The sequence below is a fragment of the Chionomys nivalis genome, chromosome 6 (genome assembly GCF_950005125.1).
Source record: "Chionomys nivalis chromosome 6, mChiNiv1.1, whole genome shotgun sequence".
Classification (NCBI taxonomy): Eukaryota; Metazoa; Chordata; class Mammalia; order Rodentia; family Cricetidae; genus Chionomys; species Chionomys nivalis.
The window spans coordinates 40396132-40408499 of NC_080091.1; the positions used below are offsets into that span (position 1 = coordinate 40396132).

Consider the following 12368-nt stretch of genomic DNA (forward strand, 5'->3'; position numbering starts at 1 on the left):
TGCTGCGCTTGGGACTGTATCTCGTGCCACCGGCCGGTTTGTGGACCAGGAGAGCCTCTCTGGGTTTCGGGCTCCGAGCTCCACCACCGCCATCCCAGTGTAGCGTGCCTTTCTGCAGAGGAATTTCTTCGCTGCCCTTCCCCTTTCCAACTTCTTCGCCTTCCTTCCAGGTCTCCCCAAACCCTGCTGCGTCGCCAACTCCTCTGCCCACTTCCTCGACATTTTTCCATCGCTACACCGTTTCTAGCCAAGGCAAGGCCGCGCCCCGCTCAAACCGGCTTTTGGCTCGGCTCCGCCCCTCATTTGTAGTCCGCCCCACCCTCTCCACTCAGGCGATTGGTTTGCCAGGGAGGGGCGGGGCCATGTCGGTGGGCGGGGAGTCTCAGTAAGTGGGCAAAGGCAGGACGTGCTGTCATCCAGCTACTGGGAAAGACGACGCTTCAGCCTGTCAAATCTGCGGGTCCACCGTGGTCTCGCCTCCGCCGGCCTGACGTCACAGGACGCAGGCGCCGCGGGGGTTGCCGGGACCGGCCCAAGATGGCTGGGCGCTTTGGTTCCGCTACTGCCCTCCGCGCAGTGCCCCATTCATTTCCCCGCTGCTAAGTGGCTCCGCGGAGTGCGAGTAGGCGCCAAGCCTTCGGGGCCTGTCCCGCCGGGCAGGAGGCCGTCATGGCAACCCTTGAAAAGCTGATGAAGGCTTTTGAGTCGCTCAAGTCGTTCCAACAGCAACAACAGCAGCAGCAGCAGCCGCCGCCACCGCCGCCGCCGCCTCAGCCCCCTCAGCCGCCGCCTCAGGGGCAGCCGCCACCGCATGCACCGCCGCCACCGCCGCTGCCGGGTCCGGCCGAGGAGCCGCTGCACCGACCGTGAGTCCGGGCGCCGCAGCTCCCTCCCGGGGCCTGCTCCCCTGGCCTGCGTGCCGGAGACGGCCAACGCAAGCACCTGTCCAGAGAGAGGGTCGCGGTGCCTCCCGGGAGGCCGGGCCCTCTGTCCGACCCGGGGCCCTCGACTCGTGGGGTCTTTGGCCTTCCTCAGAGGAGGCAGAGCCCGGTCAGGCCTGCGGGGGACACGCCGAGGGGCGTCTCGGCCCTAGTGCTTTCGCCCTTCCCAGCTTGTGAAGTTAGGGAGCGAACTTGTTTCTGTCTTCGGGGAGAAACTGGGGCTGTGGCACACTTGACTCCAGGAGAACTTGGAGAGGGCGAGACCTCTCCGGGTTGCCTCCTTAGGCCTCGGAGCTGGGAGCGCAGGATAGCGTGAGAGATGTGCGGATAGTGGATGACATAATGCTCGGCGGGAGTGCTGAGGGCGGGGGAGTGTGAACCCATCCAATGGGATATTCTTTTTCCAAGTGACACTTGAAGCAGCCTGTGACTTGAGGCGCTTCGTATACTCCTGGCGTTTCGTTTAGTTGGTGTTGCAGTGTAGTAACAAGGTTTTGAGCATCGCCGGAAAGGTCTGCCTCTGTACTCTCCTGTTGGTCTGCAGGTAATTGGATGGATGAGTTGTGGTTGTCGAGTACGCGGTGAGTTACTTAGGTGTGATTATTAATAAAAACTATATGTATGCATGCACATATATATTTGAAAAAGTCGACTGATGTTTGTTGCCTGTTTCCTGCTGGAAATAAAATAAAATAAAATGGACATGTTGGTGTTGGTGCAGTTTCCACCAGGGAATGAATTTTACCGGTGTTACGGTCGAGCTTGATTTAGAGCATGGGTCGCTCCTCGACTCTGTACTCCAGTAAAAATTCCTGTTTAATTCTTTGCTGAAGTCTTGTCATCCTTTGGAAGATTGCTGCAGGTGACTGGAGAGAATATTTGAAACAGAAGAGAGAACATGAATAACAAAAGTCTAAAAAAAAAAAAAAAAGAAAAAAAAAAGCTCGACATTTCCTGGAAGTCCATGCTGAGTGTTCAGCCCTGTGCTTTCTTGCAGTTCAGGCCTTTCAACTCTGGGCATTTTATTTCTAATGTGGATTTGTACAATTAATAAGGAGAACTTTCAGGAAACAACCTATAAAAGAATCTCATTATTTATACTCATTTAGGGAAAAAAAATGTTCTGGTGCCGGGAATTTAGCTTAAAGCTTCACACATGCTAGGCAAGTGCTTTACCACTGAGCTTTATTCCCAGCATATATTTAGTAATTTTTTCTTGTTTTTGTGTTTTTGATAGAGATCCTTTTCCTGTCCTGAGAGTCTAATTTTTTTAAAAAAATGAAGATTTGGGGAGAAATGTTGGCTTATTTGATAGAATAAATTTTTCTTCTATAATGTGAAAGTATTTTTGAGTAGAAAAATTCTCTTTTTTTTTTTTTTTTTTGATGTTTTCGAGACAGGGTTTCTCTGTGGTTTTGGAGCCTCTCCTGGAACTAGCTCTTGTAGACCAGGCTGGTCTTGAACTCACAGAAATCCACCTGCCTCTCGAGTGCTGGAATTAAAGGCGTGCGCCACCACCGCCCGGCTTAGTAGAAAAATTCTTATGTGTAGATAAGTAATTTCTATTGTTTTTGCTTTTGAGACAGAGTCTCACTATGTAACTTTGGCTGGTCTGGAACTCACAGAGATCTATCCTTCTGCCTCGGACTCCTCAGTGCTGGGATTAAAGGCATTTGCCACCACGCCTGACTGTATAAGTAATTTCTAATTATTAGATTCTTACCATGACTCTGTCTCTCTGGGTGTTAGGAATTGTGGAAGTTCACATATTTCCCATATTTTCTGTAAACAAGGGTGGGGGTAGGGTGGAGTGATTGCTCTGCAGCTGCTTTAAACACAAATTCAGTCTGGTTTTGCATAAGTAATTCATTAACGTGGTACAGTTCCAAAGTTAGGAAAGGTTAAATAATGAAAACATCCCGTCCCCATTCTCCTGACTACTTAACTCTGTCCCCAGGAGCAAGCACTATTCTCCTCACGTGTCCTTCCAGATAAAATCTGGGCATCTGTTAGGACAGATTTTTAAATTATTTACAGACAAAAGTGGTTTGGAACAAAAGCTTTTAAAAGTTTTAAAACCTTATTACTACACTGTACATCAAGAACTAAGTGGAACATTCCCCAAAATCAACTGCATTAGGCTTGTAGTTATTTTAAATAAAAGCATATATCTCTTATTTCTGTGTACTTTGCTGTTGGAAAACAGGTGTTCATTAATAATAAGTAACAAACTCACTGCTTGGAAGCTTCGATTTTGGCATTTTGTCCACTTGCTTCAGTTAAAAGTCCTTTTTCCAAATCAAGACCAGCCAAAACAATTTTAGAATGAATCTGTTCTATTTTTATGGCTCTCATTGTGTTACAGAGAACTCGTGTCACAGCCATGCGTGGGTTTCTGTTGAAATAGCGAGCGCTCGTTCTCTGCTCAGTGTATAGGATGCAGGAGCTCTCCGGCTGGCTGTGGTGGGTCTGATAGACCTTAAGCAGTTGACATTCACTCTTCAGATTTCTATCTCATTTTTCCTGATTGTAGCCATTCATTTATCAGTATTTGCTGGTCGTCGCCTGTGTGTCTAGCATTGTTCTAGCTGTAGATTTTAGCAGGGAACAAAGTTATGTCCTCATGAAGCTAAAATTCTAGAGAGGGTTACAGACAATAAGCAAGAAAGTAAGTGATAAGGTACAGTAAAGTAGGGAAGAGGATTAGGAAATGTCAGGGCCTTAGAGTGTTGTTTGGACAGGATGTTTAAGTAATGTCTAGTTGAAGGCCTTTTTGGAATGAACATCTGGAGTCAAGAATCTACTAGGAGGGTGTATGAAAGAGGAGTGTTCCTGCAGGGAGAACTTGTCAAAAAAGCTTTCCTGAGGGATGCCATTTTTTGCTGGATGAAAAGAGTGAGGTTAAGAGCTGTTGTGGGGGAGGAGCAAGAGGGAGGCCCAGTTAGCTTCAGATAGAAAATCTGACTACAGGCAAAGACAAGAGTTTATTATAAGACAAACTAAGTCTAGGAAGTTCAGGAAGTTCAGGACCCAGACACCAAGTCCCAGTCTTCATTCTTGCACACTTTTTTGGTTATGTGTCTTGTTGATTCATATGAATTTCTCGTGTTCTGGATTCTATTTCCTTATCAGACATAATTTGCAAACCCTTTCTATGTATTGTCTTTTCAATTTCTCTGTTTATTTTTTGAGACAGGAGTTTACTATGTATCTCTAGTTGGTCTGGTATACTCTGTAGCCCAAGTTCTCAAAACTTGCTTTGGTCCTTTTGGCACAACTTCCCAAGTACTGGTATACTATAGATATGCCCCTGTGTGTGTGTGTGTGTGTGTGTGTGTGTGTGTGTTTTGAGTGGTGTATAGTGTATATATTGTATAGAATATGCAGAGGCCAAAAGAGGATGTTGAGTGACTTCCTCCTCTGTTGCTATGTCTTTGACTGAACGTAAAGCTCCTGATTACTTTTAAGCTGCCTGACCAAAACACTGGTGATCTGCCTGTCCTTACCCACCACAGAGAGATTACAAGCTTGCACAGCCATGCCCAATTTTTACTTGCATGCCGAAGATTTAAACTTAGGATTTAGGCTTGTAAAGCCAGTACTCTTACCCATTGAACCTCAACCCAGCTTGGCTCCCTGACTCTCTCTCTCTCTCTCTCTCTCTCTCTCTCTCTCTCTCTCTCTCTCTCTCTCTCTCCCTCCCTCCCTCCCTCCCTCCCTCCCTCCCTCCCTCCCTCCCTCCCTCCCTCCCTCCCTCCCTCCTTCCTTCCTTCCTTCCTTCCTTCCTTCCTTCCTTCCTTCCTTCCTTCCTTCCTTTCTTTTTGAGATAGGGCTTCTTTGTGTCCAGTTCTAGCCATCCTGGAACTCAACTTTGTAGACCAGGCTGGCCTCAAACTCACAGAGATCTGCTTGCCTCTGCCTTCCAGGTGCTGGGATTAAAGGCATGCACCACCATTACCTAGTGTTCCTCAGAGCACAGAAATTTTAGATTTTGATGAAGTCCAATTTGTTTGTTTTTGTCTTTAGTTGCAGTATATTAGATATTTAAGAAGCCACTGCATTGTCTGAAATCACAAAGATTTACGCCTGGTCTTCTAAGAACTGTCAAGTCGTAGCGCTGATATGCAAGTCTGACCCATTTTGAGTTTGTGGCTAAGGTAGAGATTTGACATTTTTCTTTTGCATGTGGAATCCAGCACTTTGGTTAAAGAGAATGTTCTTTTCTCATTGAATTGTGTTGACATCTTTGTTAAAAATTAATTACCTTTCTATGTGTAGATTTTTTTTTATTTCCTTTTCTGTCATTGATCTGTGTGTCTGTTCTATGCCAGTACTATAGGCTTGATTACAGATTTGAATCGTCTCAAATTATGAAGTATACCCCCCAACCTGTCTTTTTCAGTATTGATTTAGTTCTTTTGGGTCCCTTGCATTTCTGTATGAATTATAGGATCATTCTGTTAGTTTCTACAAAGACGCCATCTGAGATTGACTCTGTATAATCAATCTTGCTTTAGCCCATCAATACTGGCAAGCTTTCATGGCCAGATAGTAAATATTTCAGGCTCTGTGGACATAATGTCATCACAGCTAGTCAGCTCTGCCCTTGTAGCATAATAAAATACTCATAGATAATATATAAGAATGAGTACATAAAATTGGAATTTTACATGATTTTCAAGTCAAGTTATGAAATATTTGTTGACTTTTTAAAAGAATATTTTTATTTTTTTGTTGTTGTTTTTTGTTTTTTGAGACAGGCTTTCTCTTTGTAGCCTTGGCTATCATGGAACTAGCTATCTCTGAAGACCAGGATGGCCTCAAACTCACAGAGCTCCACTTGCTTCTTTCTCCCAGTGCTGGGTTTAAAGGTGTGTGCCACCATGGCTAGCTCTTGTGTTGGTCTTGTATAGGTGAGCATAACTGCAGTGAGGTCATGAAGGCAACAGCCATGTCATGTCTGAAAGACAGCGCTTCATAGAACTCCCTGAAATCTGGCTCTTATGTTCTCTCCACTCCCCCCTTCCCTGAACCTTGTGGGTGGGGTTGATTTAGACAACACATTCAGCAGTCACTTCTTAGTATACTTAGTCTTCTGCAGATAGAAGCTTCTTTGGCCAACGCAGACGATAGTACTAGTTTATGAGTATAAACAGATATTTAGAAGGCAGTCTAACAGCTTGTCTGTTTAACAGAACAACAGTGGTAAGGTCCCCCTTTGAGGGCCTGTAACCTCCTTCCTCTGAGTCTTAGGCTTTGGACTAAGTTTCTACCTTTTGTGGAGCAGGCTTTAAATCCAGTTAGAAAGCAGTTGGTTATCCTTGTATCCTTTATACCACAATTGCACCAACAGTCACATTTTGTCTCCATTGCCTATATTGTAGCATTCAGGGGCCAGTGCTTAGTAAGACCGTTCATGTCCTTTTTTTCCCCAGTGGCCTTCATAAAACCTGGCATTATGAAAACTAGCCAGCCAACGGGAAGTTTTCAGGTTGGTTCTATCTTTATTTCTCTGTGTCCTGTATGCAACCAAAGTGTGTTATATCTTCAACAGTAGGGTCTTACCATCTAGTTATTTTGGACATTCAAGAGCATTGGAAATAGCCTGTGTTGTGTGTATGTGTGTGTGCTTCTGGTGTCTCCCTGAACAATAAGGTATCCCATGCTTAGCACTGGGAATTTTCATTTAATAATACATTTTTTCTGGGGGACACACTGTCTACTCATGTACATACCTGTGTTGAAACTCCTTAAAACACACACATACACACACCACGCGCGCGCGCGCACACACATACACACAAACTTCTAAATTAGCTATCAAAGTAGTGAGTTCTATAAGGTCGCTCCTCCCCATTCTTTACATTCTGTAAAATAACCACACGATTACTATACAACCCAAACAACCCAACAGTTGCAGTCCTGGGCATTAATTAATATCCTGGAACAGTTAAAACTTAGAGTCACACAAACACCTGTTTGCAAGTGATCAGTAGCTCTAGGGGTAATGACCCCAAAAGAAGTCAGTTTAGAAGTCCTCAACAGGTAGTTAAGCTCCTTAGCAACATGAAGGAATATAGCTGCATTGATACCTGCAGCAGCTCAGATGAATAGCAGCGATTATGGGCCATTGAGCAAGCTGGTTCCTAATGCCTACATATTTTATGATTCTATTTATGTGACATTTTCTATAATGTCAGACTTTTGGTGATTCAGGGTTTTTTTTTTTCCTATTTTCTCCCCTGTGGTAAAATAACATCATATAAAATGTAACCATTTCAAATATACAATCTATGATAGTAAAAACACAGTGTTCAGTTGTTAACACCAGCTACCTCTGTAACTCTTTTTGATGTTGCTCTTTAAAGTATATTACAGATTTTTACTTGACACATTGTAATTGTGCATGTTTATGAACACAGTGATTTTTGAATTACACATACTAATACCTTTTATTGCAATGAATTCATTAGCAGGAGAGACTCTGGTATAGTGGTCCTTTTCTATGATACAGACTATGGGGTGGGCAAGTCCTAGGCCTTGACTCCCTAGTCAAATGGCATTTGTATGTTGAAATAAAACCCTGGTTTGTGTGTTTGTTTTGCACACTAGCTACCACCTTTCCTTTATCAGCCCTGGGTTTGATTTTTTGGCTCTGCTGATGGATGCTTTCTCTTAGGAGTACTGAGAAGGTGATGTGCAGCCCCTGTCCTGTTCTCATTTTGCTAGCATGACTTATGTGTTGATTTTTTGTGTGTGGCTCTTGCACTAGAGGGAGCTGGGTGAGAACTTTTTTTTTTTTTTAATAACATAATTTTTTTAAATTCATTCTTTGGGAATTTCACATCATGCAGCCTAATTCTGCTCACTTCAGTCCCTCCATATCCTCCCCTCACCCCTGTATCACCCCCTAAAAGAAAATTAAAACAACAAAGCAAGCAAGCAAACAAGCAAAACAAAACCAAAATTCCTCTTCTTCATCTTTCCCGTCTCTCCATGACCTCTTCATTTGTCCTGGTGGCATTGGGAATGGTGTGTCACATAAAATACCCTTTTATCCAATCAGCTTTACTTGCAAATGTTCATTGCAGTGAGTCATTGGTCTGGTTCAAGGTCTCTGGTTTACGGTACACCATCATCACTGGATCTGCACCGAAATTCCTCTGGGTTATCCTGTGGCCACCCTGAGTCATGGAGAGCCTGTGGAATTCCACAGGACCAGTCCCTTCACGAGCTCCAGTAGGTCCTAGATAGAGTGGATGTTAGGGTGGGCCAACCCAAGGCCCTGCTGTAGGCCTTGGTGGTGGCTGAGCTTGTCAGTCCCGGCCACTGGTGCCTTCCACCTCAGATGAGAGAAGGAGCCAACTCCCTTATGCCCTTGCTATCAGGGTCAGTGAGAACTGTTTGTTTTTTAGTCATTAAATCCAGAGTTCCAGGCTCATGGCAAGTTCTCAGGAAATTCTTGTTAAAGTGTAGTTAGAGTTATAATACGTATTTTGTTAAACATTTAACACTTTCATACTTTCTACTTTTGTTTTTCAAGTTAAATCTTTTTTTCTACTTACCAGTTTCATGCTTTAGGACCTTTGTCTCTTTTTATTAAAAAATTGTGGGTAGGCCAGGCGTGGTGGCCTATACATTTAATTCCTGCACTTGGGAGGCAGAGACAGTAGGATCTTTGTGAGCTCGAGGCCAGCCTGGTCTACATGGTGAGTTCCAGGACAGCCAGAGCTCTATAATGATTCCCTGTTTCAAAAACTCCAAAGCAAATCAAAACCAAATTGTGGGCCAGTGAGACAGTGAGTAGAGGTGCTTGCTTCCAAGCCCAACAGCACTCTGAGTCTAATCTTTGGGACCCACATGATGGGAGGAGAGGACCAACCTCCACAATTGTCTCTGATCTCCACGAGTGCTGTGGCATGCACATAAAATGTATTAAAACAGGCATGTAAAACAGTGTATAAAACTTGGCTACCATTGTCAGTCAGAACGTAGCTCAAGTGGCACCCTTCCTTAGTTGAGTTCTATTCCTTGAGTGTTTCTCCCTCATCTTTGGCACCTTTCTGCTCTGCTGTATAGTTTCACCGAAGAGGTGTATTTCTTTAAACAACCTTATTGGTTTTTTTTTTACTTTTTGGAGACAGTAGTTGTGATAGGAATTAAACTTGAGAAAATGTAGGCCAGCCTAACCACTGAATTTTACTACACTGTTACTCAGTTTTGACTATCACATGAATAGAATCATACAGCACTACCTGCTCATACTTAATGTGTGTTGCATCTCTTTTTGTTTAGTGTTATTGGTTTAATATTTACCCATTTACTTAGTCTGTTTTGTATGAATATGCCATGCTTTTCTCATTTTAGTTGTATGTTTGGGTTATTAAGCATTTACAGGTAAGTGCTGCTGTGAGCATACCTCCTCCCCTCTTTTTTTTTTTTTTTTTTTTTTGAATTTTTTCGAGACAGGGTTTCTCCATAGTTTTTGGTTCCTGTCCTGGAACTAGCTCTTGCAGACCAGGCTGGCCTCGAACTCACAGAGATCCGCCTGCCTCTGCCTCCCAAGTGCTGGGATTAAGGGCGTGCGCCACCACCGCCCGGCACCTCCTCCCCTCTTGACCGATCTTTTCCTTCACAAAATGATGCTTTTTAATGAGCAATTCCTCATTTTGATGAAGTCCAATTTATCATACTTTTCCATTATGGTAAGTGCTTTTATTTCTTTTTTGATGAATTTTTAATCAACCCGAGGTCATGAGACATTTCTTGATTCTGTTGCATAAATGACATATTGATTTGCCTTTCCCATTGAAGATGGCTGTGTATCAGAAGTTAGTTTTTGTATGCGTGAAATAGAGTTCTTGTTTGTCTTTCCAATGTGGTCACTCCTTTCTCAAGTTTCTTCGATGCTCTTGTGTATCTCCTCCTCCTCCTCATTATTATTATTATTATTATTTTGTTTTTTTGTGGGAGAATTTCTCTGTGTAACAGCTCTGAATGTCCTGTAACTCACTCTGTAGACCAGGCTGGCCTTGAACTCACAGAGAGCTGCCTGCCTCTGCCTCCTGAGTGCTGGGATTGAAGGGATGCACTACCACCTTTTTTTGGCTGTCTCTCTCTCTCTTTTTTTCCCTTTAGTTTGTTGATCTATTTAAGACATAGTTTTATTTTGTACTCATGCTGTCCTTGAACATGTTGTGATCTTCCTGCCTCTACTACCTCCTGCGTTCTAGGATTGAAGATATATACCATGCCTGGGTATGGTATAATCCTAGCACTCGAGAGTCAGAGGCAGGCAGATCTCTGTGAATTCGAGGCCAGCCTGACCTACAGAGTGAGTTCCAGAATAGCCAGGGCCGTTACAGAGAGACCCTGTCTAAAAAAAAAAAAAAGAAAGAAAAAAAAAAGAAAAAGAAAAAACTTAAGTGTGAAACAATACTTGTGTAATAGGACTTGGCAAAAGTCAGAAAGCAGCTGATAAGAAATCAGAAACTGCCGGGCGGTGGTGGCGCACGCCTTTAATCCCAGCACTCCGGAGGCAGAGGCAGGCGGATCTCTGTGAGTTCGAGGCCAGCCTGGTCTACAAGAGCTAGTTCCAGGACAGGCACCAAAGCTACAGAGAAACCCTGTCTCGAAAAACCGAAAAAAAAAAAAAAAAAAAAAAAGAAATCAGAAACTATGACTTCCTACCCTAGTTTGCTGTGCTTCCCATTGGTGGTACAGGCTGTAGACCTCAGTCTTGCCACCAGCTCTGTGTGTGTGTGTGTGTGTGTGTGTGTGTGTGTGTGAGTGATACTGGTGAGGAGAAATGAGTTCTTAGATAATTTTATGATGAATTACAGTGTGCTATGGAGCCAGGATTTAACATGCCTCCATCATTGTGAACCTCTGAAGATTGCTTTGTTGCACAGTTAGAAGAAACTGGCTGAAGTTTGTTTTCATTTTGATGATGTAGTTTCAAGTGATTGAAGAGAGCCAGAATGTTTTTACCCTATTGATACAGTTCTTTCCCTGAGCTATGTAGTTCCTTCTATTCATTTTATTGTTCATGTAAAACAAATCAGTTTGACTTATCTTTAAAAATCCACCTAATTCCATGGGGAATGAAATAGCTACAAGTTGTCTTTTGTTTGGTTTTTTAAACATTTGGTTTTCTTATTGGACAAAATGAGATAGTAAAGAATTTTTTTCAGACAGGCTAGGTTTTGTGAGCTGGAGGTGAGGCAGAAGAACCTTAACTTCTCATCTAGAAGGGGAGACAGAGTGAGGTTCAGGACAGTTGGGAGAGAGGAAGGAAGAAAGCAGGATTGTGGGGGGCACTCTATAGAACTCAGTTGGAGAAGAAAACAGGATTGTGGGGGCACTCTGTAGAACTCAGTTGGAAGAAGAAAGCAGGATTGTGGGGGTACTCTAGAACTCAATTGGAAGAAGAAAACAGGATTGTGGGGGCACTCTATAGAACTCAGTTGGAAGAAGAAAGTGGGATTGTGGGGGCACTCTATAGAACTCAGTTGGAAGAAGAAAGTGGGATTGTGGGGGGCACACTATAGAACTCAGTTGGAAGAAGAAAGCCGGATTGTGGGGGCACTCTAGAACTCCATTAGAAGATGTATGCCCCAAACACTACAAGCTTTACCATTTCTATTTCTTTCATCTCTTTTAAAATAAAGTTTAAAGGGCCAGTGTTCCCTACTGGTGAATGCTGGTGAGGAATACATTATGATTTACACTGTGATTTGTTTCCTATCAGTAGTTGCTTGCTTTTTCTAGCTAAGTAGTTTTTATTGTTTGGCTATCACATTTTGTTTGTCTTTTACTGGTGAAGGATGTTTGCAAGGTTTCAATTCTAGCATTGCTACAGTGAGCTTCTTATGAGGATGAGAGGTGTGGGGAGCCTGTGTTTCTGAAAGTTGTATAGGGACCAAAGATGCTTCCATGCTGTTCTGCATTCTTAGTCTTTATTGACACCTGAGTGTTAGGCATGTTTGTTCTAATTGGAAGGGGATAGCTAGAACAAATAGATGCAATAGGAATTCTATATGTCCATTGTGTTCCCAATCTATCTATAGGACCAAGTTATGTGTCTGTAGCTAGGCAAGTTTTGGTAGGTGATCAGTAGTCTGCAGCATGACTTTTCAAGAAAACTCTCTTTTAGGAAAGACATGAGGGAGACACACTCACTAACCCACCAGTATTGATTGATTCTTTACTGGGATAACACTTAGGCTCTGATTATTTTCTGTGCTGAGAACCCTTTTTGGTCATCTTTTATAGGAGAATTTTAGCCATAATGATAATTGAATGATGTGTTGATATTTAATTTGTACTCTTTTTAAGATTTGCTTATTTTTATTTTATGTGTATGAGTGTTTCACCCACATTACCCTGCACAATTTCCTTCACCTTTGACTTTACCTCTCATGGGAT

General features: G+C 43.2%; 1 protein-coding gene across 1 annotated transcript in view; it reads left to right on the top strand.

The window, feature by feature from the left end:
- Nucleotides 1-484: 484 nt before the first annotated feature.
- Nucleotides 485-12368, top strand: part of Htt (huntingtin) — a 153146-nt gene continuing 141262 nt past the window's right edge. The window contains exon 1 of the mRNA XM_057772523.1: nucleotides 485-866. Within this exon, the coding sequence (XP_057628506.1) occupies nucleotides 670-866 (197 nt within the window). The 5' untranslated portion in view covers nucleotides 485-669. The remainder of the gene's footprint in view (nucleotides 867-12368) is intronic.